The sequence below is a fragment of the Doryrhamphus excisus genome, chromosome 21 (assembly GCF_030265055.1).
Source record: "Doryrhamphus excisus isolate RoL2022-K1 chromosome 21, RoL_Dexc_1.0, whole genome shotgun sequence".
Lineage (NCBI taxonomy): Eukaryota > Metazoa > Chordata > Actinopteri > Syngnathiformes > Syngnathidae > Doryrhamphus > Doryrhamphus excisus.
The window spans coordinates 12182094-12209792 of record NC_080486.1 but is presented as its reverse complement, the minus strand read 5'-3'; the positions used below and the strand labels follow the sequence as shown (position 1 = coordinate 12209792).

Genomic DNA, 27699 nt, shown 5'->3' with positions numbered 1-27699 from the left:
TTGCATTAATTCTTATGTGACGATTTCATTTTGGTTAGAGTCAGACCTTCTGGAATGACTTAATGACGCTAACCAAGGTATACTTGGTATACCAAGGTAACTATCGTCCAATGTAGTAGATGCCGTGTATCACCAAGTAACACTAGCAAAGCTACGTAAGCCAGCATCATGCTGCGTTTGCTGAAAAACAAAATAATCAAAGTTCCCTCTCCCACGTCTGCATCATTTTAAGATGTCGTGAAGTCGTTTTCACTAAGATGGTGGGTGTCTACGCAGGGTGAGCTCTGGTCAGAAGTGGCACCATGACCACGGGGAAGGAGAGTGAGGTGGAGCAAACATGGATACATTTTGCTGATCAACAGGCTGGATGGATGGAACTGTATCTGTGACATCCAAACAACATCCATGAGTTGGACACGTTTTCCCAGTCGACTCTTCTGGGAAGACCTCTTACCAGATTTTGGAGTATGTGAGGGATTAGTTTTCCATTCCACCTCAATCTCAAGTCTATTTGATTTTTAGAATTGGAGTCATACAATTGTCCGAAAAGTCTTGACTGATCATAGAGGGATTACTCAGGGCCTAGATGGATTTGAGCGACAATCTATGACAACAATCTGTCCAGTGATGCGGAGTTGGATTTATATGATATATTATTTACTATAAGAGCTTTCCACGCTAGGCGATTGGATGGCTACAATGTCCGCTATTTATGTGCGATTGTCCAAACGCGATGCCTCATTAGACCTTTGGTGCCCCCACGCTTGCCGCTGCCTGGCTCAAACACATTCAGCCGTCTTATTATGTGTGACTCTGGAGGGGGGGGGGGCAGCCGGGGGCACGTCCGCTGAGGGCTCCCGGCTGTTCCAGTCAAGCTGTTCCAAAGCAGGACCCCTTTAGTGCGTGGAAGCATCTGCCAGTGACAAGGTCTGGTGCTGTCGTATTCCCCCCCAAAACAGACTCCCAACCGCTACTGTTCTTTATATAAACCACCTGAAGTGACTCATCCCCCCCCGACCGCCCCCCCTCCACAGTCTTCACACATTCCCTTTTTGGGTTTGCTGCCTCTTGTCACATATTCCCATCCCTTCCTGCCCTAAAACTGTGTGACTCCCAGAGGAAGGAACGACTGAAGCTGGTGAAGTCGCACACGCTCGGCAAAAACCCTGACTTATCCTGACATGACCCCCGAGGGGGGGGGGTTGTAGCGCCTGTGATGTGGAGTCGGCGCGGATCACGGCGACTTTGCGAGCTTCCTGGTGCACGGTTCGACGTATGGTGCAACATGGCGGAACACGGGAAGGACGTCATTTCCAGAAAAAGTCCTAAGACATTTTTCACCTTCTCTCTGATTGGTCAGTTGACACACAAGTCGCTTATGTGCGAAGTTGAGTTGTGGTTCTCGAGCTTTGAGTGGTAGCAGCACTAACCACTGTGCCACCATGCCGCCAAGAAGCCGTTCAGTTGTCAAGTCTGACAGCACGATGGCAGCTTTCGATTAGACGCAAGCTAATTTGCATATTAGCTGCCAAATTAGCGAGGCCGAGCTCACTGCGGCAGGGCGGCGAGTCATGAGACTTGAGCACGCGTGCGCTCCGACTTGTCATTGTGATGAATGAGTCGAAGGAAGTTGCTATGACGTCAATGCACTCTCACTTTTTTTTTTTTTTTTTTTGGTGCGCTCGCACGGCCCTGAGCAGCTCGGCCCACGCGGTGGACGTTCGGCATCACATGTTGCCGCCAATGAGCGCCTTGTTAAAACGTCTGACTCCCGGAGGCAGATGAATCATATCAACTGCGGACAGCGTGAACAGAAAATACCATCCGTCTGGCTTTGTTCTCCGCGCTAATGCCGGCCCCGTGTTTGATGCTAATAGCCTGGCCGCGGACCACGTTAATCAACGCCGTCGCTGGCCTTCAAGAGGCGTCATCAAAGCAAATTGTTTCATCTGGGGTGAACATGACCTGGCAACGCCACGGCTTTTGTAATCAACAGATGCATTGACACCGTTAAGGGAGTTCAGTCATGAAGTCAACAGTGCTAATGCTAATATAGGTGTCATGGTGTCACCTCGTCGTGTTAGTTCATAGTGACTGCTAGCATTAGCAGCGGCCGTTCCGCAGCTTCACGATCGAGCTTGAGCCAGCGCTAGCTTCCGCTCGCCATGCCGCGCAACGCTCCGCTTCCAAAAATAAGCTTCTTCATCAACGTTTAGCACCTGCTGCGTCATGACCATAAATCACGGCGTCGTGTCCAGACCTCCTCCTACATCGTTTATCATTTTGGTCAATTTACAAACAAAGAATAGGCTGAAGACCAGATTGGGACATAAATACTAAATAGTGTTGCTAATGATAACGATGCATCTTCCTGCCAACCGCAATGAGCTGACTATAGGGATGCTATATATTGTTTTTATACAATAACTGTTATGTTCCCCGTGATTCAAAACAATAAAAGATAATCAACTGTTTCTACAGCTACGTCCGCACTCATAAATGACTAGATTTAATCAAAAGTCAACTTATATATGAATAGAAATGACAATAATGATAAAATGAGGCAGCCTAGAGGGTTGGAAGGCTTTGTGGTACGTCCGCGTCACGCTAACACTGATGACCTTCACATATTGCAAAGCAGCGCACGCTCCAAAGTAAACAAGGGGATGACATTTCTTTCATATCAGCGGGGGAAAATAAGAAGAGAGTGAAAAGGCGGCGTGGAGATGGACTCCGCGATGACACGCCTCGCCTCCTCATTTGGAGATAATCAAGGCGTACAATGCGGCGGTTTTATTTTGCAGGAGGAGCGGCTCCAAACGAGACCAAATTAATTCAGTGGGGCCTGCGTGATGGAGCACAATGTCCGCGCTATTAAATGTTATTTCACTCTGTCTTTTCTTTTATTGTGCAAGAAAAAAAAAGTCGGATGCTGCGTGAATGGAAATGACACAATGAGCTCTGATGATGAGAATGCAGCTTGTTTAAATCTGGCCGTTGGATGCGGTACCTCCAACATTAAAATGCTGCTCTTTCATTCCAATTACAATTAAAAATTATCTTTTAGCATCACGGCTACTAGATTTAATCTCCATTTATTACTATTTATACGTAGAATAGTGTATTTCTTACATATGTTGTAGTAGTTAATGATTTTTTTGCAGCGCCACATAGTGAAAAATGAAAGTATATAAGGGCCACATTGATATTTTGGAAAGCAACAGTGCCTCTGCTGGTTGTAGCCACGTATTGCACCCCAATTGCTCGGTGACCCAAATAGACCCAAGTATCACTTTAGAAGACCCATCCACTGCATCAAGCGGTTTGAGAGGTGGTATTTGTTATTCCATGAATGAATTGAAACTTCAACCGCTTTGGTGTGATGCAAAAAGCTCCGAGCACTCGGGGGAGAGCGCATGTTGCTCTTGTGCTCGACACAAATCAACACGCACGTATACATCTCATTGCTGTGTTAGCTCTACAAAAGGACGCCGCACAAAAGAAAAATGGCTTTACAAGCAGCTGACAACAGAGATTAGGGGTCAGAACCGGGAACCCGAGCAGGCAATTAAAAGCGAGGAGGATGCCAAGCAAAACAAAAAAACAAAAAACAAAAAACAAAAACCCCCCAAAACAAACCAGTTGTTGTCGGCGGGAAATGAAGAAGTGAAGCACGCAGACGTGTAGCCTTTTGTGTTGTAAACAAAGTGATGATAACAAACGGCTTGTGCTTCACCTGCATCTCGTGTGTGTGTGTGTGGGTGGGCAGCCAGATATGCTAATGTGACGTGCATGTGAGCAGCGTGCACAATTGCTCAGCCAAGCCCTTCTCCCCGGAGCCCTGCAGACTTCATAGTGTGCATCCCATGTGCGGTAAGCAAAGGCTAATTAAATGCAAAACAATGAGGTTAGCATTGTCTGTTTCTCAGTGATGCTGCAGCTAAAGAGTATGGGCATGTGGACCCAAACCTGTCCTATCATGACGCCAGACATAAGCGCCGACTAAGCAGAAATGGGTGCCGATATTCATTTGAGTTGGTCACATGACCATGCTGTACAGGATACCGTAGAATTGTGTAAACTTCGGTGGTGGGTGAGTGATCCATATTGATACTTTTACATTGTGATGATGCAACTCCACAATAGAAGGGATCATGTTTGTAATGAGTGTTGACGTTGATGACACTGGGTTGTTGGAAAACCGAGGTTTGACTGTAATTGAATTACTCTACCCTGTATGTCACAAAATTCTGTAAATATATTTTTTGAGTTCTGGATTGGTCTGTACCTGAACCTATTTGGCATCGGTATCATATAATATGTATGTAAACAGTTTCCTTTTGCCTAAATGAAGCATTTTTTCAAGCATAGAAATGGCTAACTGATCTAAAATACATTTCGAGGCATTCAGAAAACACATTAAAAGTTGCAATATGTATGTATATGTATTCTATACTGGTAACTGGATGTTACCAGTGACCTACGGAACATATAGCCTTTATGTATATTGACTAATAGGAGTACAAAGGTGACTATAGGGGTGTTATTTTAGGTCTGGAGGGCTCTAATAATGTTAAATTCTATTTTAAAAAGATTTTTTTATGCTCTATGAAAATATTCCATTTATAAATACAGAATCCTACTTTGAGCAGTTCACTTATCATGGAACCAATTAACCGTGATAAACGAGGGCTACCCTATAGACTAAAAAAAGAAGAGAACAGAGGCACAATTGGATCTGAATCCAATAATAAGATTCCTCCTGTTGAAACAGTGCCTGATTGTGTTTAATAAAAGTGCCTTTCAGTCACTCCATGTTCCGACCACCAACAAATGACTACATTTACGCTGAGACTGCATTATCGGCGCCGGAGTGGCGTGAAAAGTACACGCTGTCATTGTTCTCTTCCATTTGTTCTCTTCTCATCAGACCCTAAACAACCCAGACACTCTTAAGAACGGGGCGCGCTGTGCCGAAATTAGCATGAAATTCTTTTATTGCACATCGACCTACCTGCGCGGCGACATCAAAGAGGAACCTGTGAATTAAGGCGAGAGACTCTGATAAGAGGCGTCGTCTGAGGACCGTCCTTCCAACAAGGTTATCGCGCCGCCGAAAGCGTGATTTGATCGCGGCGGTAACTGACACAGTCTGACATGCAAATACGTTGGCTGAGAGTTGCTGTGTTTCATCCGCCTGCTCGTCAGTTCGTTACTTAGACTCGAGTAGGGACGCGCTGGACCGTGCACGACATCGCAACCGCCCCGGGGTCGGCTTCAGACATGGAGGATCCTATACTCTGATACTCTGATACTCCTCTTATACTCTGTACTCTTTTTGGAACAGCAGATGGCTCCTGTCATGTTGGACATCTTTGACCGTCTTTGTGCATAGAGGATCTTTGACTGGCATTGCAGTACGTCCTTACAAACCAGGTTGCACTTGTCATGTAGAACATCTTTGACCAGCAATTTTGTAGTAAATAATTCAAAAACATCAGTGTTCTTGTTGTATAGAGGATCTTTGACTAGCAATTTGTAGTAAATAATTGAAAAACATAAGGGTTCTTGTTGTATAGAGGATCTTTGACGAGCAATTTTGTAGTAAATTATTCAAAAACACAAGTGTTCTTGTTGTATAGAGGATCTTTGTCATTTTTACATTTTACAGCAAAGCACTCCTGTCATATAGAGGATCTTTTATTTAATTTATTTACAACATTCATACAGGCTACATTGGAATTCTTTGTTACAATTCACAGGCATTTTTGCAGCATGTACTTGAAATAACAGATCTTCCATCACGTAGATGATCTTTGACCATTGTGTTTGCAGGCGATTTATTGTATAGATGATCTTGGACGAGTGTTTTTGCAGAAAATCCTGAAAAACAGCAGAGCGCTGCTGTCTTATAGAGGATCTATGACAAACATTTTTGCAGTCGGGTCGTAAAAACAGCAGAGCAAAGTGTCTGTCATATAGAGGATCTTTTACTAGCATTTTGGCACTTAACAGCAGAGGCTGCTGTCTTCTCGGGGATCAATGATGGTCATGTTTACAGTAAACCCTTAACAGCAGAGCACTCCACACCGTCAAATAGAGGATCTTTGACTAGTAATATTTCTTCTGGTCGAATTCCTGACTTTATAAGCCATTTGGGCCTTGCATTGACATGATACACAAAATAAAAGTATTAGTGAGAAATATGCAACAAGCTTCCCTTTCACCGATGGCCGTCCGGAGTCCTTTTATCCGTATTGTGCAGTTGGAGCGAAATAACGTACTTGTGTGTTTGTTTACTGTTGTCTTCCCGGGACTTTCCATAATTGCATTGGCCATATCTCAAGTAACAAGGTCGACGTTCATTATCTGCCAGCAGCAGCAGCAGCGACGGATTCCGGCAAGCCACGCCAATGCTGACGCGTCACACCGTCCTACCATCGTCTTTTTTTTTTTTTTTTTTTTTCCTCTTCTGTCAGCAGATAACGGCGAGTTTCACCTCACCTCTGCTGTGGACCAGAAGCACAATAAAAGCCCGACACTCCAGTTTTCCATTGTGTAACACGGGAGCATCCGGGCATAAAACATGCACAAATCTTAACGAGACAACAGTCCAGGGTTTATTCCAAAGGAGACTGAGGGACTTCTGCAGCCAAGCGGAGACTGTGGCGCACACAACGTAAGCATGTGTGTGTTTCCCATTTCCCAGTATGACTCCAAAGACATCTACAGGAAATATTTCCTCTTTCCAAAGCACGTAATTAAAAACCCACACCCATGCTGCTTGTAATCACTTCCCATGCTGCGGGATTGCATGTGAAGGCGACATAATGGCTCCATCACCGAGCCTTTTTTCACATGTAAATCTCTTCCTCATTGTGCAGTCTCTCAATGTACAGGCGGTGAGGTCCTCATTATGGACGCCCTCTTTCGCAATTCTGGGAAAATGTTAATGGTTGTTTTTGCAAAAGGCATTCATCATATGTGGAGTGCTTTTTAAAAATATATGCTTTGCCTCGGGCTTTGATTTGGAGAGGATGATTGGACGTGGTGTGAACCTGAGAGTAGTAAATAAGCACCGACTAAGATCACATCGCTGCTGTAATGCTTCAAAAGTCTGCAAATGAACGAGTTTTGTCTGCAAGCTAATTGACTTGAATGAAGGCCACCGCCAAACGGAGCGATGGCGTTCCATCAGTCGGCTTCCGACACTCGTTCACGCGTCGGGAACATCCCTGACATGGCTGAAAAGGCTACATTTAACAAGCTAGCAAGCTACTGGTAAGCAACTTCACTAAGCTCCCGATCTCAGGCCACATCCATGTTGTCACCTGCCTATATGGCGCCCTCTTGTGGTTTTAATGGTGATGTTCACTCCTCGGCTTATGTCAGTCAGCATGAAATAAATCGATAAATCGCCCGTCACAGGAACGGCCAAACTAAACAAAAAAAAAAAAGTACTCAATAGTGCTTCTTTTTGGAGCTCATTAGCCATCCATCGCGTGACGCTCGTCACGGTCAACGTGCCGCTTCCTGCTCAAGTGGCCGGCCGACCGCCTGCCCTGCTAGCTCGCCTTGAACGGTGACGGTTGCCGAGAACTGCGACAACGACTCTCTTTTCTTCTCGTCGTCGTTTCCCTCGTAGTTATGCGTACAGTTCAAGGCGGCGGCAAGCTGCCACCACTTTACTTGAAAATGCCGACTCGGTGCTTTTGTGTTGGCGGTTCACGGACACCTATTGTTGGCCACCGTGAGGGAGAGATGGAAAAATACTTGTTATGCTATTAAACTGTATTTAATCCACTATTAAACTCACTAGTCCACTGTAGTAGACAAGAAATATGTATAGGAAGTGACAAAACTGGAATATAATAAATCTTGAATAATAATGATGATGTTGAGACTTCTTTTAAGATGCGGAGTATTTCTGGGCTGTATTTTGCCCCGTCCAGGCTGCTACATAAAATCACCCCCACGTGTCACCTGGCATAGATATACATACGGTATAAATACCAGTATAAATTTGACGGAATATAACGACCGTGTAGCAGAGGATGCTGGCACCCAGATAGCCAGCTATGTGTTGCATTCATTGCATCACTATTATGTCATTGTACATTCCCCCCCCGCTGCATCACGGCCAATGTGTTTACAGCTTGTCCACTTAAAAAAAAACAAAACAAACAAAAAAAAACATCATGAAAATCAAAGTGGAGGAGAATGGAAGAGAATTTTCGAAGCGCCGCCACCCTCCGTGTGAAAATAATGGGATTATTTCTGCTGCTGGTATCCTTGGCTTTGTATCATTAAAACACGGCATTGAATGCTAAATAAAATATTGGTTTAGCTAGACGGCTGGAATATCAATATCATTAGCTTCCTGGGGGGTTGGGGGGGGGGGGGGGCGGCTGACACAAGGAGGGTTGCTTATTCTGCTGAATACAAATTGGACTTACTTGGTTTGTCTGCAGATAAGCTGGCATGCCGACAATCAAACTTTTTATTTTTCTTTGCCGCACAATCAACACAATCTGTTTATGTCATGCAGATTTATTTCTGCCTTTAAAAAAAAAAAAAAAAAAGTGGATCAACTCCGTAAAGTTTACGAACCGTTTTTTTTTACGTCTTTATTTGCTCCTAGAAGTGGTTCGGCCACACACGCGCACGCTTAAATCCTTCCCGCCTCGATTTGTCGCGGTGTGCCGCGGAAATTGAGTCTGAGCGGGGAGGCCTGGCTCCCACCCACTCGGCATGGAGGCAGGGTTTTATCCTCATGCTAATTCCCCCCAAAACCGGAATATGGCAGGTGTTACGCTTGGCGGCGGCTTCCTGTTTTTCTTCTCTTTGCTGATTTTGCCAGATAACCGCTTTATTTCCAACATGCTAACGTCACAGGAAATTACCCTTGCACTATTCAACATGTCTGAAAAGGAGCGGGAAGAAGCAGCTTTACAAGCGCAGGTGTCAAACCCGAGGCCCGGGGGCCAGATTTGGTACGCCACTTTTTTTTTTTTTTTTTTTGGTCAGAGTTCAGGAGTAGTTCCAGTAGCTTACCCAAGTACATATACAGTATTCGTAGTATTTTTTCCACTTGCATATTTCAAAATAATGTTTTAATTTATGCCTGGATGCTGTAGTAGGTTTATTAGGGTGATTAAGTCGTTTCTATTTGTGGCATTATTTTGTGGTTAAAGGCCATTAAAGTTGGACTGTATCGAATCCCCCCCCACCGTGACCGCCCCCTCGTTGCCGTGTCACGCTCGTCTCCACCTGAGCCCAATCAATGATATTTAGAGTGGTTTTCGCCGGTCAGAGTTCAGCCTGAAGCGCTGTTTGGCCCGCCACTGAACGCTTCCTCTTGTGTGTCCTACGTGACCGCGCTCATGTAGAAATGGCGGCGTGCCACGGCCGCGTGGGCCGCGTGCGTTTATCCAGCGCTTGTCTGACTTTGCTCCACTCGGTCCACTCCGGGGCACGGTGTTTGCACTTCCGAATGCGCTTCTTTTGTCTTTTTTTTTTTCCGACGTTGCCACAGGAAGCGTAATAAAAGTTGTGTGTGGGAATTGCACTTGTTTGTTTCGGCGGCAGCAAATAAGCTCACCTCAGAGACGCCGGCTTAACCGCCACCGCTATTAGCTTTGAGTAACGCCGGCGTACCATTTCAATATGTCATGCAAACGTTTCCTCGCTGTTTGCCGCTCTGCTACCGGACTCTGGGGACGCCCATTGTCCTCGCTTTCTTCTTCTTCTTCTGGACCCTGTGACCGGGAACAGGAAATGATCTTACCTGCAGAGTCCCTGCAGCACAAAACTCATCATTCCTCATTGGCGCTTATACTGCTTGTTGTGCAGCAGTTAACACCAGAAGTACTTCAAGTTTATTTTAAGGCACAATCAATTAGGCGGCTCATTTTCCCCTCCTTATCCGCTATCAACACAAATAAATGTAATCCTTGAGTGAAGCAGCTATTTGGGCTTTTTATGTGGAATGGCTTTTGTTGCTTTTATTATCTTTTTTTGTCATTGTACAAGACAAGTATTTGCTCCAAATTATAAAAGGACAAAAACATCTTTTATCGTGTTGTCTTCATACTTAAGCTGCCAATTGATGAACAATTGTAATCAGATTCATCCCAAAATAATCATGATTAATCCCCATTTGCCGCTCTTTTATTCTCCTTCACTGCCTTCCTAATGATCTCCTATGTGCCTTGCTAAAAGGGATGTGGACTTCAGTCACTATTTTGGTTACTTTGGACTTGACAATATCAAAGACTGGCACTTGACTTGGACTCTGACATCACCCGGGATGATACTCTTAATAATCTTAAGTGAAAGTGTGTCCATTCAAAGTTCCACACCCCACTAATGTAAAAGAAAGTAGGAGTTATTCAACATAAATAAATTGAAAATAGCTTGTAAATACGTTCTTTTTTTAACATTAGAGCCCTATAGTCATGACATAGCACCCCTAAAGTCACCTTTATATCGGTATTCCCTAATGCAGTAGACATGGAAAGTGATCATAGGCATAAGTAACCCCTCACTATGTCAAAAATAATCAATTAATAAATGATGTTGGGTGATATTATAAAAATATCGAAAGACAAGTTATATGTAGTATTGTGGTCGCTAGGCAAAGGAGAGACGTTTTTTGGATTAAAATTTTGTTCTAAGGCTGTCGACTGATTTAAAATTGGAATCAGATTAATCGCAAAATTAATCCAAATTAATCACCATCATCATTAATCAACTATGACTGAAATATGGCCATTTTACTGTATTTTAATAAGAAAGATAAATGACAGGACAGCATTATACTACATAACTTCCAGCACCTCCTTCCAAATATGTCATGTACTGTATTTAATACATAAAAATGTCTCCGCTTGGTCTGGTAAGAGTTAAAAACCCCAACAAATACGCAGATGAAACCCTCCTGTGCCTCGACACAAAGTGAATATAAATTGAAATAAAGTGAAAACAATTTGTGGCCTTGGGGGTGGTATTTCCTTATCTTCACTCACACACAAGGTATCACGGATGAAAAGCTTGTAAATGAATAGAATCCCCATCGTGCCTGATCATATCGTGGGCAAAGAGTCGGGTTTGTCTTGTAAAAACCGAGCGCGAGCCTTTGTGAAGAACCCCCCCCACCACCCCCACCCCACCCCCCGCCCCTCAAGCCAGTCATTATTTCTACCTGTTTGATATTCCTTTTAAACTTCCCTCCGCACTTTACATCTCATTTGGTATTCAGCGAGACGCTGTTTAGCAAGCCACCGTTCTCCTACAGAAACAAACATGGCCGGCAGAAACAGGAGAGTCTTGTCCCCCCCCCCCCGAGACTTGCTGTCTCCACATCCAGAATAATGCGGTTGACTCAGGAGACCCCCACCAGTGAGCCACATAAATATACATAATCACCCCAGTGCAAACAGTGGTGAGCAGGGGTGGTCCTTCCTCATGCCGCCATGACGCGTGCTCCTGTTCCTCCCAGCTGGGCTTCCTGTCGCACCGTCCGTATGTCAACATCAACGCTTCGGGGCAATTTTTCTCACAGGGGAAAGGAATTTTGATATCAAAGCTTGGATAGAGAAGTCCTGAAATCTACGAGTTGGGCTCCAAATCCATTGGAATACATGCTAGCATACGGCTAATACGTACAGTATAGCTCTTCTCTGATCTTGCTCCATTGCCGCCATGTTTTTCAAGTCATCTTACTCTAATTTTGTTAGTCGCTTCAAGGTGTGGACCGAATCCTGTGGCCATTTGTAGAGCGTGTTGAGCTGTGTGAGAATTTTCAAGTCAATCCCAATTAGGGATTATAATAACGCCACACGGACTGTACCACTCATGTCATAGTGTGGGAGCTGGAAACGGAACATACGCCAATAAAAATGGTATAAGAGTGCTTATTAACATCTAATAGTGACTATAGGGCTGTTATTTCATATTTAGAGGTCTCTCATGCTGTAAAAAAAGCATATTTAGAAGGTTGTGAACAGTGATGGGCACGCTACTTTAAGAAAAGTAATTATAGTTACAAGTTACTACTCAAAGTTACTGAGTTACTCCACTACAAAAGTAACTAGTTACCAGTAAATCTGAACGCTATAACGAAGCTAACCTGAAAGAAACTAAATTGGCAGCTACAATATGAAATGGGGTGGTTACATGTCCCATTTACACTGATGTATCGTGCATTCTGGATCAGCTCCAGATTGAGTACTGAATTTGTCAGGCTACTTTGAAAGCAAACATGTAGAATTGTACAGCTTTTTCAACAGATGATGTCACCAAATGAACTGGTCAATAAGTACAAGAACGGTTCTTTTTGTAATCGCACGGCAACAGGACGTCTATTGTTTGGGTCGTGACAAAGTGTGTGTTGAAGGCCCATCAAAGTCTTCCCCACACTCTGCTTCTCATTCATCGGCGATGTGAGACGAGCTCATCAGCGGCTCCCCAAAGGCCTCATTATCCTCTTAATTCCCAATTATTTCCCAAAACAAATGAGTACACCTGGCACCCCCTCTCGTACCAAACCTGTCAATGACAAACTCTGCCATGCTCGCTTCTGTCGCCAGAGATAAATGGGCTGACAATCAAACACACACACACACTCGCACAGTAACCGGTAACCGCTACACGGTCACGCAGTCGGGATTGGAACCCCCAATGATGGATGGACGTGTGGCGACTGCCGAGACCTTGGCGATATGAGCTTCCTCTGTTGTGGAATCAAAGTCACGGCAATCATAAACACGGCAGCGACGGGACGTGGAATATTTTAACTTTAACAACAGCAGCGGCACTGGAAACACAATCGGCAACACAACAGCAGCACTTGGTAACCATGGTAACCCCGACTGACACGTATGGATGACTTCAACTAGCAAACGGAGCCAAAAGGACATCGAATGCAAACATATTAGATTCTTGCAATAAGCCAAAGTCAACGGAGGAGATGCCCCCCCACAACATGACCCCCGCCACTCCTGGCTCGGATGTCATCAAAAACTAGTAGAGTTCCCTCGGCCATGAAAAACAATAGGCTCCTTGCTCCATTAGCTGTGCACAGACTGTCGGGGGTGTCGGTGGGGGTGTTACACCTGTGCAGGGGCGTCTCTCTTCATCACCGTCATCCTGCCGCAATTAATCCTGGCACCAGCGAGCACCCGAACACTTTAGAATAATTCTTGGTTAATCGTCTTAGTTACTTGGGTTAACTCCAGCCCATCGCCACAATGGCGACGAGACCTTGTGATAATGACATATAAGAAACACTCTGGTCTTGACAAGACGGGAATAGTCTTCCTACTTCCTACTGCTGATAATTAGCTTTAGCCTGTCAAGCATCTCACTTTCACTTTCTTTTACCACCTACGGTATGTTACTTTTCTATTTCTATTCTCTTCTCTTCACCTGACATCAAAACGACCTTACAACACGAGCCTGCTCATTATAACAATAATAGAAAATGCTAACAGTAGAAGTAGTAACGGTAACGTAAAACTGCTTGTATATGTGTACTGTAAATAAAAACGAGTAATGCAAAAATACTACATGACTAACACTTGGATAGATGTTATTGTGGTGTACTTCAATACGTATTCAAAATATGTATGTCAAAGCAACGTGGATGGGAACGGATTTCCTCGTTTATTTAGTCGGTCAGGATTGCAAGCTTCCCACCTCCTCCTCGAACGCGGCGAGGGAAGCGGATCAGACGCCGGAGCGTTTTGGACTTCATTCCACGCACGTTAAGCGCCGCATCTCGTTTTCACGAGGCGGGTTTCGATTTCAGCGGCGAGGAGGCGGGCGAGCGAGCGGGCGGGCGGCTATGTAGGTCAGCCGTCTGGAACGGAGGCGACGACGCTCTCGTTCTTCATTGTTTATGTCGGCGTGTCGCAGCTAATTGCACGTGAAGCACCCAGGTGAAATGTTAACACGGACTTGACTAATTCAATCAGTCGCCTTGCAGCAAGTGGAGATCTCTTTTGAAGAGGCGGCGCTCGGTTCTTTCATGAAGTATGTGAAGTTATATTGCTATATATATATAAAAAATATATATATCTTTTATCACCCGGTACTGCTTCCGGACACAATTGTGGATTTCTGTGAAGGATTCCTTCACAAACAAGGGATTGAAAAGTGACGAGTGGGTGAAATTCAGTACTTTTAGGGACTTAATGAGTCAAAACTGATTCAGTTTTTGTGTCGGATTCACTATCTCACCTGGGTGGACCAACAAATTAAAGCAGAGGAGGCTTCTTTCTACACATCGAGGGTGCTTTCACACCAGCACCCTTTGGTCTGATTTCAATCTAGTTTCCTTGGCCGACAACTGGTCCTTTAAGACGGATGGAAGTGGTTTAAAAGCCCTTCATCCCTTTTTATTCTGCTTTCACACTGCAAGTTGGTATGAAAGTGGATCCACTTCCCTTTTTGGGCTACTTTAGATGTAATAGAAAGCCCCCTCATTACACAAAGTTTGCCCAAAAAAGGTTTTACACATGTATAAAAATACATACATAAATAATAAAGATGCTGGCAAAGAAAAAAAGTTTGGCTGCAAACAAAAAGTCCCAAAGTTTTGGCTTTGGAAGCCGTCTTAATGACGGCACGCTTGCATTTGAAAGGATTGCGTCGGGCTTTGATGTGTTTATTTCCAAATCACCTTCCTTGCACTCCAGAGTCATGAACATTTATAAGATGCGCACGCTCTCTCGCTGCACGAGCCTCCGACCTCGTCGGCCCCGCGGGTTGTCTCCGCGGATCATTAAATCAAAAGCACGTGCACACGTATGACACGTCCTCCCAACCTGCTGGCTGAAAACCTGACAAGGGAGTCAAAATGTAGAGTTGAGCTCCACTCCAAACTAGCTTCATGTTTTTTTTTTGCAGTGTTGAGTCATAAATGTTGACTTCATGAAATAAATTGATATATATCATATTTTCTGGACTATAAGTCGCTCTAGGCCAAAAATGCATAATTAGGTAGAAAAAACATACATAAGTCGCATTGGAGTATAATTCACTTTTTTTGCGGGTAATTTATTTTCAAACTACTTGACCAAAACACACATTATGTCCTTTTGGAAGGCAAATTCTAACTATAATAAAAGAATAGAGAACAGGCTGAATAGATGTAAGATATGCTAACATAATGCTTATTCAGCTACACAAAAAATAAACAGAAAAGATGTCAATTTTATATGTAAATAAACAGTTTTTTTCATTTATAAGTCGCAGGAACAGCCAACCTATAAAAAAAGTGTGACTTATAGTCCGGAAAATACGGTAATTAACTTAATAAAATGTCGTGTAATGTGGTTCCATAACTATAGCCTAGCCTAGCTTCTTGCTTTGTCAATATTATCTGTGTAGTTATTGATCAAACGGCTCATCATCGATATTGACTTGTACTGCATCATACCCCCCCCCAATCAATATACTGCAATAATGTAACAATTACTGCAATGGAAGTACCATTCCAGCTACCTATGCTAACATAGCATGTCTTCCAATGTCGTGTTGATTTAAATGTGTTGGTCTTCCATCCTCCGTTTTACCAGGGTTGTCCTTGTCCTCCAAATTCAGGCCTCTAATTATCCAAAATGGCGGTGCAATTAGGGGGATGTAGACCAGTTGCGTTGGCGCGCACTTCACAGCATCGGAAATAACGCTCCAGACAACAGTTCTCATCTGGTGAGCCGACTTCTTGGAAAACACGGCATCGCCCCGATAGATTCACAAGGGCTTTCGCCAGAATGAGATCTTTATTTCCAGGAGTGACGCTTTTAATCCGTGTAAACCTCTCAGTGTCGAGCGCTTATCTCCTGGTTCATTTCCCACACACGCTCGGCGCCGGAGCGGAAAATTTACACGGCTTTTTAATGAATTTGCATTCAAGTCTGTTTCTCGGCTAAAACTTGAAAGTGTCATCGCATGCTTAATTAGCTAACCAGTAACTACTCCAACACTGATGGGATTTTGCAATCATGGGCTGACAACACACAGGAACAGGAAATGATGTTGTCATCGCGACTTGCGGGGTCGAGTCGCATCCAATATGGTGTTAATTGTCTTAAAATTGTGCAACTAAATCATCATCTCTGCTCGGTGGACTTTTATTGACTTTTCTCCCACTGGAAAAAAAATTAAGCATTCCAGCCTCTTTTGTTTCCCCTGGCAACAGCATCCAAGCATTGATTTTGCGGAGAAAGTCTGATAATGAAATTGTACCAAAAGACGGACTGTGATAAATGTACAGTGACTGAATAAGACGTAAGGAATGTCGACTCGGGAGCTTCTCCTTCAGTTACCCTTACGGGACCTTCCCAGAGAAGACGGCTGACTGTGTTCTTGTGACAAAGACAAAAACACACTCAGGAGACGATAACAAGCAAGGGAAAAAGACGGGAGCTACAAGAGGAGGATTTAAAATATTCATCAGTCTGCCTTTTGTCTTTTTCCAGAGGCTGTCATCAGCGTTTCTGAAGGAAAAGACCCGACTGGAGCAGGAAGGGAGGACGTGAGGCCAGACCAGCCAACGTTTGCTTCCATTCTGTCAGGTAAGCCCATTCCTACCGCACAAAAGAGGTAAGGGACTGTTTGATGGAGATGGTTCAACCCCAATGACCCCAGTTGGTCTCTCGCACGTACAATAGATAGGACCAAATATTATAAAAGAACCAGAATTCTGGTATAGGTTGACCATCACTTTTTGGTTTTGGGCTTGGTATTGTGACCCAAAGAATAACATCACAGATGCCAGTGAAGGTGAGGAGGTTGGTCATCCAGGAGTGGTACTCCTGGTTAAGTGTTCCGGGTATGTCCAGCCGACACTAGGCCTCCGGGGCCTTATGAACCCATTAGTATCCTCCCGGAAGAGAGGACCCGGGACTTCCCAACTGAGACTGCTGTCCCCAGGACTAAGATAAGCGGAAGATGATGGATGGATGGATGGGTAGCATGAACCAGCCTCCTAAATCCCAGGGTATTCCTCCCCAGCAAACAACCGATGGGCCTACCCACAATCTCAAACCCTCTTCACCCCGTCCAGACCTTAGACCTAAACACCCAACTGGTATGGTTCTAGAATCGTATGGGAACATCCAGGATAAGCCCCTGAATTCCTCCGGAAAAATCGTAGATCTTGAGGTAAACAGAGTAAACCGTCCAAGTCGACATTTCTATAATTTGTTTGCATAGCTTTGGGTAAACACATTAATGCAAATCTTTGCCATTCTATTTGTTCCCACTCCGTATGGCGCTAGGACTTTCTCCAAGAAAAACTCAAACTCTTTTTAATCTGAGCGTGGCCCTAACAATCACGCCTCGGAAAAACGGCTCCACCGCCATGATACTTTGCCTGCCCCTCCTCTAACTGCTCTGCGGAGCATTGTTACGTGCGTCCGTCGCCATATACTCCAGCGCCATAAAGCTAACCGACGCCGTAAAAGAGAGCTTTAATTAACCTCAAAGCTGTGGGACGATACGTCAATAGCCATCCTGGCGGACGCCGCGGTTCAACGTGTTTAAAAAAGGCCGCAGCGAGTAAATTACACGTACGCTGATTTGATCCGTCAGTATCCAATCTGGGAGGCATCCGTTCTCGGTTTAATGACTTGCATGATGGATGAAGAAGACAAGCTTGCACTTTTCTCACGTAATATCCACCCACATGGATATCAGAACTTTTATTGAGCAATAAAAAATATACACAAGGAAAATATCCCTTTCATTTTTCCCCATAGTGTTCTTTCTTCTCAAAATTTGATCGAGTAGTTCCACATGAAGGAGCCAGGATTTAAAAAAAAAAAAAAAAAAAAAAAAGCGGTTTCTTCAAATGAGAAGGTAAAAACCACGAGAGATCTGATTTCGTCACACTGCGTCCGCAAAAGATTCCAAAGGTATTTCAATCCGGTTTGGTTCCCAAAGGAATGGAATCACACACTAACTTTTCATATTTGAATCTGCCTCTGCGTAGAGTTCTGCCAGTCTCTGGAACTGAGGCCCCCAGTTATCCAGGTAGTGATAATCCTGCTCCGATTGCGTGCCCAGAGAGTCTAACGGGCTGATGGACCCCGTGGGTGACCCTTGGCCCTCGTAGGCGTAGGTCTGCAGTGAGTCATAGGGCGGGCCGCTCGTGTCCATGTTGGCCTCCACCAATCTCTGTTTGATGAACTCGTGAACATCCACCTCGTCCAGCTCTAACGAGGGACTCCGGTGGCCCCGGTGCCCGCCGCACAGCTGCCTCCCCTCGGGGCGGACGTCCCGGCGGAACTTGAGCTCCTCGGCGGCAGCCGGATTGCGCAGGGCGATGATGTCAAAGGCCTCCGTGTCTTCCTCGCCGCCACCCTCGTCGTCGTAGGTGACCACGTTCTCACGGATGTCTTCCTCGGAGATGATGAGCGGCTCTTTCTTGCTCCGTCTCAGGGTCACGAAGAGAACCACGATAGCTGAAGGACCCAAAAACAGGCATATTGGAGCATCATTTATACTGGTTAAGCAAACACAGCTTCTGGGGTGCCTCAGGGCTCTTTTCCTGAGCCATTTTCAATTGAAAACATAAGTCATCTGATGTGACGTTGACAGTTTTCCTAACTGTTACCCAAGCGTCATTCCAACAGATGCATCGTTAGTCATTAGTATTGCGTAGTATTTTTTTTTTAATGGTATTGTTGCAGTACAGTTGCTATAAATACTACATGTGACTCCAATGTTAAATCAACTGGATCAAATCCCATTTACAGTACACAACCAACACAAATGTTGCTCATAAAGCAAGCTGATTCCACGTTACATATTTATCCGATTTTTATACGGCGACATTAAATGCGGCCAAGCGTGGAGACACTGTAAATCAATAACACGCTTCAGCCAACAGCAATGGCGCTCCCCACGCAAGCTGTCGGCTTTGACGCTTGTCTGGTCGTCATCTGTACCGCTAATTTAAGCCACATGCCGAGCCGGGACGCAAAATGCAAAACGATGATGAGAGAAAGGGAACATGTGTTTGCGTACGTTTTTATCGCTGGTCAGTAATGGAGGCGCATAAATCTAATATTGCAGAATGGAAATGCCAATGTTAATGAAGTCGACGTGCTATCTGCTGTAAATTGAGTTACTGATGACCTCTGTGTGAGATGTTAACGCCATCATCTGCTCAGATGGTGTCAGCCGTGTGTATGGTGGTGGTGGTGGTTGGGGGGGGGGTTGCTTATTTTTACAGCAGCGTAGCGTTACCATCTGAAGGGAGTTCATTATGCTCCACCGGCAGAGGCGAGGCACACCCAGCAGAATCTTCACGTTGCATTCATACAAACAATCCAGCGCGATGGAAAAGGAATGAAAATGAAAAGCCATAAAACAGCTTTTGAAACATTCCCCCCCCCCCTTCCGCATTCTTGCACCACAGATCTCGGTAAATGACAGATAAGAGCCGTCTTCCGGATGGATAAACAACAGATGAAAATATATTTCATTATGACACTCGTATAGCGAGATGCGGCGGTGAAGGCTTGAAGGGGAGATGCTGCATTCGGATGCTTATATCTCTCTCTCGCGCGCTGATAAGCAAGCTTGACGATGATGACACAGTTGCAGCCCAAACCCGATAAGCAAGCATTTGCATTAATGCAATTGTCAAAAAAAAAAACACATTTCCGTTTTATTATTCTCTTGCTTAATAACAGCGCCGTTGCTCAAACTTGAGGGTGACACTTACTATCTTTTCCTGCAAGATGATGGAAGGTTAGGTGATGGCCGCAAACGCTATGGGGGTTGTGTGATTGCAGATTGTTGTCTTTGTTACTGTTTTGTCTAGCTACTGGGGTAAAATTGTGGAAAAATACTCCATGGAACTTAGCTAGGTGCCATTGTACCGTGCAAGAACTCAGTTCAGCGAGCATTCAAATATTTACATGCGTTTTGTTTTTTTGACTGAAAAATGCATCTTGAGAAGTCCAGTTATTGCGCTTGTTCAACCACAATTGGTGGGTGGGGGGCGGGATTTCGGTCCTAAATGGTCTAGAATGTCATATCTGGTGGTTGGACCAGCGAGCATCAGGTTTTAGCCACGTCTGTGTATTTACAAATTTTCCTTTTTTGTATAAAAATACAGCTTTTATTAATATTGGCCATTTTACGTTGGACCACAGATGTTAAACGAATGGCCTGGGGGCCACATCTGGCCTGCCACATCATTACAAGTAGCCCGCAAAAGCCTGGAAATAATAACTTCCTAACTGTGAGGAACCATACTAATCTATCTGTGACATCACAAAGGGGCAGTTTTACCACACCTTTTGAAACTGAGCGTTTTGAGCCATCCTGAACTTCTTCCCAAATGCGCCAACCTCATTATCGGAAACTTTGGCATGGTTTAACACGAGGATACAACATTGCAAGTACAATTATATGTCATAATACCTACGGAATGCATATTAAAGGTTGGAAGTATTTCCTGTTTCCAGTCATATTTAAGCCTGCTGGACTAATTGGAGATTCTGAATACTCCACAGATATGAATGTTTGCATGTCTAGTCTATGTGCCCCGTCACGCCAGTGAGGACAAGCGCTATAGAAAAAGGACGGCTGGATTATTTTTCTTCAAAATGTGAACAAACTGCAGCGATTGTGTGAACATTCTCCAAAGAGCGATGGAGAAAGTACTTGAATGTGACCACGGCAGAGGTGACACAAAGCATGGGTCTCTCAGCCTTCAGCGTGTAATTTTACAGAAAGCTGCAGCCTGCGGTCCGTTTGACTGACCCTCATCACATCCCACCCACTTCAGGCTTTTGTCAAAACCCGCGCTGACGAGAGAACGCGGCTTCTGCCTGCCGTTTGGAGTGTTTGCGGCGGAGAGAGGAGTTTTGGCCTTTTTCGCCGGCCTCTGTGGCATTGCGTCGAGGAAAGCCAGCATGAATATGCATCATGTTCAACGCCCTGAGACAATCGCTGGCACGAGGCCGTGTTCAATCGCATCATGTCCACCCCGCCACGGCGCACACGTCTGGTATGAGACACCTCATGGCTTTTTTTTTTCTCTGTCTCCTTCACTAAGCATTTGCAGTACAATCTCACAACTACTCTTATCCTATAAAGTGGAAACACAATTCAGAAGTTTATATATATCGTGGTGCTGAGGCAGGTTGCTATGGCAACACGGCACAGCTCCGGGTACCATAGCGAGGTGACAACAACCGTTTAGGCCTGGGGTGTCCCAAAGTGCAATGCGGATGCGGTACACAATAGCGCCTCTTCTTAGAGACAGGCAGGCCGGGACAGCTGGGATAGGCTCCAGCTCACCCGCGACCCGATGAGGACGGGCGCTATAGAAAAAGGCGGCCAAAGTGGACACGAGTTCTCTCCGAGCCGCAGCAACCCTGCACTTCCTGTCTTTTGTCGTCTTTGTCCTCTGCGTTTCTATTCACGCTCTCCTCTCGCTGTGTCCTTCACAAGCTCTTCTTTTTCTTCTTCTGCCCCCCCCCAGGCCTCTTAATTCTCCCCAGCCTCAATCTGAATCCCACCTGCGTCCTTTCAAGTCCACCCGCCCCTTTCTCCTCCTCCTCCGTTTGCCCTTGTCAGACCCTCCGAAAGCTCCCGTCCCCCACCACTCACCCAGCAGGATGACGATACACAACAGGATGGCGATGAGCGCCCCCGTGCTGAGGCCCGCCGAGGACAGGAAGGCCTCGCCTTGGCACATGCGAATCTTGCCGTGGCGCTGGCAGGGGCACACGCGCAGGGTCAAGGTGCCGGTGCTGCTCAGCGACGGCTCCCCGCTGTCCCACACCACCACGGGCAGCTCGTACAGCTCCTGGGTCAGGTGGTTGAAGCGCCGCCGCCTGGCGATGATGCCCGCCGTGCTGTCTGCAACGGCGACAGGGAAAAAAAGTCAGTAAATACAGACACGCTAATGATTGAGGTGCGGCTTACAGCTTGAGATAGTGATGCTAACGTCTGTATCGTAATGACTGAACAGGACAGGAGAGTACATCCCCCCCCCCACCCACTTTCTCTTCCACCACTGCTGTGAGACCTGGCCTCCCTCTCCAATCTGGGCTCCATCTCCCAATAATTATAATGATGGACAGTTGGTATGACAACGCACACTTCAAGCTTTATTAAGTCCGACTTGCCGTATCGCCCAATCGGCACGCAGGCAGGCTGGCAGGCGGCCGTGCGCGTGGGGGGGGGCTGTTTGGTGTGCTGTGAGGAGACGTAGGGGGGTTGTGCAAATAAGCTTTGGATGATGAGTGGAGGCGGGTGAGGGGTAGGGGGGGTGGAGGACGATGCAAGCTAGGTAGGAGCAGCACAGCATCCTCTCCACGCCGACCGCAAAGTGGCGGCGCACTTCAATTAGGACATGCTAATCCCCCCCCCCCCCCCCCCCTCTCAGTCCGCCTCCCGCAGCAGGTCTTGATTATTGCCGCGGCGTGACGAGCCATCTGCCGACGTGCGTGCGTCGGGTGCGAGTGTACGACGCAGGCAGGTAATAGGCGAGGAGGCAAAGTGTGCGCCTAAGAGCGGCTCACATCTCGTTAAATGCCATCTCGGCTGGCTTGGAGATCACAGCCGCTTCCTGTTTGTTCTGAAGACGTCTCACACGCGTGCCCAAGTGCGTCCTTCCAAAGCGTCATTAGAACCACAGGAGCGGTGGCGCTACATTATTATGCAAAATGGACGTCTAAATGATGTTCTACCAGTAACGTGCGTCGTCTCCCTCACTTCTTTGCTTGCTTTTACCACATGAGATGAGGCTTTTTACCAAAACACCTTTTTCCTCAGGCTTCACCGCACATCTTAAAATAAATCTGCCGAGTATCCGTCAGTCAGCTGCAGACGTGAGAGCTGGAAAATGACAAATAGGCTAATCTAGCATCTAGCGTGTTGTTGCGGACTATAATGTTAGCAATCTAGCTCCTGTTTTGGATGCTATCTGAGCCGGATTTACCACTTCATGCTCAAAGACTTGGTAGGCGGCTCTAGTCTGACTAGATAGGACGGACTAGGCTCCATCAGTCCATGCTGAAGGACTAGGTAGCTAGTCCTTTGAACTAGGCTTCATCAGTCCATGCTCAAGGACTAGATAGGACAGCTCTAGTCTGACTAGATAGGACGGACTAGGATCCATCAGTCCATGCTCAAGGACTGGATAGAACAGCTCTAGTCTGAGAGGTTGGTGCAGGATCTTTAGCGAATACAACCCCTCAGACTACAGCTGTCCTATCTAGTCCTTTAGCATGGACTGATGGATCCTAGTCCATCCTGTCTAGTCAGACTAGAGCTGTCCTATCTAGTCCTTGAGCATGGACTGATGAAGCCTAGTTCAAGCTGTAGTCTGAGGGGTTGTATTTGCTAAAGATCTTGCACCAACCTCTCAGACTAGAGCTGTCCTATCTAGTCCTTGAGCATGGACTGATGAAGCCTAGTTCAAACTAGATAGGACAGCTCTAGTCTGAGGGGTTGTACTGGCTAAAGATCCTGCACCAACCTCTCGGGCTGTAGCTGTCCTATCTAGTCAGACTAGAGCTGCCCTACCTAGTCTTTGAGCGGGAATGATGGAGCCTACTCGGGATGAGAGGCGGAAGATCTTCTTAGACAGTCTGAACAGTCCAGTTGCAATCAGTTTGATGTGAGTCTCATCAAGGCTTTGCATTGTTTATAATTTAATGGCTAATCGAACCCGATTTGCTACCAGGTTGCTTGGATAGAAGAGTTTTGTCCAAAATATTCCTTTCTTGTACATCAGTGGAAATACTGGTCTTCATACTCTGCCATAACACGGTTTTGAAAATGCTCTAAAGGGAGCGGAGAGGGCTTGAGGTGTCTTGGAGCAGACTCGCTGGCCAGAGAGGAACGCAAGAGTGAACTCCCACGCTCACAGAGTTCACTCAAGTGGATGGAGCACTCTTGCCCTTCCCGGATGTGCTGAATCAGACATTAGCATGCCTAGCAGGAACATGACTATTGAGGATAAAAATAGACCGCATACGCCAATTAATTGATCATCGTATTGGATCTTATTACTGTGACGTGTGTACCTAATGAAGTGTCCAGTGTGTTTATGTTGTCGGATTAGTTACAAGTGATAGCTTCTTGTTAAGCACATTTAGAGTGTATTTGCACCAATAACACTGCGCCTTGTTTGGGAATTCAACGTGTAACACCCCCCCGCCCCCCGCCCCCCCCCAGCGTGAATGACATGAAGGCTAATTAAACGTCCCACACATCAGCCGCTTGACAGCTCCTGTTCCACGAGCGCCGATCGGCGGTAATATTAGGAGGGCCTTTTAGTATGGAAAGCGGATACCTCCAGAAATCAATTGATCTATTTATGCACGGGGGTTATTTAAAGATCACTTCATCCCCCCCTCGACGGGGAAATGTCAACGCAAAGTGACAGGTAATGAGAACAAAGTGGAACAGTAAAGTTGAACGCATTTAACAAGTTGGTGGCAAAGCGGTGATGTGGCTTTTAACGGCCGACAATTGCGCCGGCCGCTCTCTGGCTAGAGTGAGTGACGTCGCCGAGGCACGTTGACATTTAAAAGCAGTGAAAGCGCTCGCTAATACCTCCTCTTGAAAGTCAACTTTGCAGCGACTGAGCTAAATTACCACTCCATCAATAGAGTCATCTGTCCAGAAGCGGCAAATGCAGACGCCCGAGCGCCATACACCCATTGCCTGGAAATGCATCACGGCAATCTGCGCCATTAGACCGAGCTCTTCTATGATTTGAACCATTACCACCGTAGCTGGCACAGCCTTTTGTGGCAAATTAGAATAAAACATAGCCAGCTTTAATCTCAGAATGTTGAGAATGCTGGAGCCTATCCCGGCTGTATTCGGGCGAGAGGTGGGGTACACCTTAGACTGGCCGCCAGCCAATCACAGGGCATTAAAAAAATCATATACAGGGTCAGGCAAAGTGATCTGATGCATTTATAGGTTAAATAAAAGGCAAATAAAGTAAAATAAAAAAGTGTTTATTTTTACAAAGTACATATAATGCAATTTTTTTTCATATAATGCCAAGAATTGGACTGGTGAGTAACTACAACACAACAAGCGTTCCGTTTGCACTTCAATCTCGGTAGACCTGATCCCATACCAGCTCCAAACACCATCTTGTTATGGGTTACCAACTTCACAGCTACTGGATCTGCATTGAAACCAAAATCAACCGGCCAACCTCACACTGCCAGAATTGATTTAATTTTTAAAACAAACACAATGGCATTATATGTACTTTTTGGAAATAAAAACACTTATTAGTTTTACTTTATTTGCCTTTTATTTAACCTACAAATGTATCAGATCAATTTGCCTGACCTTGTAGTTACAAATTAGTATATTTCGTGACGGATCTGAATTAAATATTATTTTCCTGACTCAAATGTCTCCAAGTTCACTTAAAGACATCTTATCATTGGGAAAAACAAAATAATATCTATAATCAAAGACACACGTTCCAAAGTAAGAACGACGCACTAACCTGAAGTCAAACTCTCCAGTTTTAGTTGGAACCAGAATTTGGTTTCATGTTTTGCTTTTTGCATCCGCTCACGGCAGCCTGTCAGGGATTACGTTGCATATGGAAGCGTGCCGTAATGCTGCTGAATTTAAACGAAACGATGAAAACCAGGACGTTTTCATCATTTATTAAAAAGGACAAGACAGGACAGGACGTGAAAATAGGCCATGTCCTTTTTGCTTCCTTTTGTGCACATTCATCTTGTTGGAGACGAGTACGTGGGTGACGCAGCGACCCTTGGGATTGATGATTAGCATGAATCAACACTTTATTAGCAGCACAGAAGTAGGCTAGAAGTAAGGTCACCGTAAGATCGCAAACAGAAGTCCAAAGTCCAAGCTACTGGACCACTTGACGCTAATGTATGGACCTTGGTGGCAGTGTTGGAACCCTCCCTCTATCTCGTCTTTGGCCCCTCCACGCATTTGAATGGAATTCATATCGCGGGTTTGTACACATAATCCCACAAACAAGCGCCAGGCGAGAACTCCTCATGAAGATCCACGGCGAGGCGAGTGTAACGCAGGCGGAAAAAGGAGGTCATGAGAGATTTAGCGGTGTGAATGACTGAGAGGGATTTTCGTCACAACAACAGAAGGTCTTTTTTTTTTTTTTTTTTTTAAAAGGGGGGTGCCTGCCACCGAGCAGCCAACATAAAAGAAGGAAAAGGGAGGCTGGCAGCGCGAGCAGCTTACTTTAATTACGAGACACAGTCGTCAAACGGCACGCCGCCGCATTGTGCCGCTCTGGCCGACACAGCAAAGGACTTCTAATCCACATTAGGACTTCTTCTTTTTATTGCCGCTGCAGATGAGTGGGTTGGACGGAGCCGCCGGAGCTTAACGCTAAGAATGGAGCTGCTTTGACATCTTTTGGACAAAGTAGACCGGACTCTCAACGACTCAAACTGCAAGTCACCAGGAGTCGGAACATTTGTTCCTCTGAGACATCCTGGTGTAGCGTATTGAACAGCTAATGGTGTTTGTCCAACCTAATTGACACCATACATCACCTAAAACAGCGGAACATTAGAGTGGGACAGGAGGACAAGCACATTGGTAACACTCGCATAGCGACGTGAGCTAAAGTGCTAACATTACACTCATTATGCTGAAGATGTGTAGCGAAGCCTGGGAACTGTTTCTTCTCCCCTTTATGGTGTCATGAAGTAGTGGCAACTCCGTGTTTTTGTGTCGTCCGTATGGCATAATGTCCTTTTTTTTTTGTCTTATGTCATACTTGCAACCCGCATTTACTATAAATTCACGCTAATATTTCGTACGTCCTCCATGCGTGTCGAGTCGTGTCAAAAGGGAATCATCGCTTTGATGCTCCATCCACATAAAAGGCCCAAGAAGTTGAGTCCAGTTCGACATAAAAAAACATTTAATCAGCTCTGATGCCACCCCACCCTTGAGGACTTGGACTCTATAAGAGCCTGGAACAACCTCGCTCCGTCCACACACTCTTGGAGAACCTTCTCCCAGAAGAGCTGAAGAGCTGAAGCTTTTTGGACCATTGAGTGATATTTTGTGTACGGTCCCCTCCAACTTTCTGCAGCAACTGATTAATAGAGGGACAATGTTCTATTTCCATGTCCGACACAAAAGGCGTCCTGTCCCACGGGGGGATTATGCTGCAGTTTGTTTGAGGGGAGAAGGAGGGATGCTGTGCAGCAGGAGCCAAATTTACCATGCGCCATTAGTCGAACAGCGTGATCCGAAAACGCTACCATGGAGCGTTGCAGCGAGAGGGCTTCTCTGCTCCATGCTCGATGCTGCCATTGGGATATTTGGCAGCAGATGGCTCCACGTTTTTGGGGGGGATTTCTCAATGTGCAAAAAACATCGCCATGGACACCGTGTCCTTATGGACCAGCAGACTGTTGAACGTTTCTCCGACTTTCCAAGACCCGCTACCAGAAGACGCCATCTCGCCGGCGTCTCTTAATGGTCCGCCTGATGCTATCAGGGAAGATGTCAAGCTGCTTTTATTGGAGCGCAAATGGCTTCTCTGACTCGGCCCTCTTAGTTGTTCCCATGTCGAGGACAAACAAGTACAGCGAGGCGGCGTTTTATTATCCTCCGGAACATTCGCGCCCGATCCGACGCCCGTCGTCCCGAGCTGAACATCTTTGATTTGAT

The 27699-nt window shown here is 45.7% G+C and overlaps 1 protein-coding gene and 1 long non-coding RNA gene across 5 annotated transcripts in view; one reads left to right on the top strand and one right to left on the bottom strand.

The window, feature by feature from the left end:
• Window positions 1-27699, top strand: part of LOC131109040 (uncharacterized) — a 271033-nt gene that overhangs the window by 36728 nt on the left and 206606 nt on the right. For all 3 annotated transcript variants that reach the window (XR_009120623.1, XR_009120622.1, XR_009120624.1), the window contains exon 7: window positions 16485-16580. This is a non-coding gene — a long non-coding RNA (uncharacterized LOC131109040). The remainder of the gene's footprint in view (window positions 1-16484; window positions 16581-27699) is intronic.
• The window catches only part of LOC131109039 (cadherin-18-like), a 102471-nt gene continuing 92431 nt past the window's right edge, over window positions 17660-27699 (bottom strand). The window contains exons 10-11 of one of the 2 annotated variants that reach the window (XM_058060576.1): window positions 21637-21888; window positions 17660-18470 (exon numbers count right to left, since the gene is read on the bottom strand). In XM_058060576.1, coding sequence (XP_057916559.1) covers window positions 17965-18470; window positions 21637-21888 — 758 coding nt within the window. In that variant the 3' untranslated portion in view covers window positions 17660-17964. The remainder of the gene's footprint in view (window positions 18471-21636; window positions 21889-27699) is intronic. The other variant, XM_058060575.1, reaches the window with a different exon arrangement.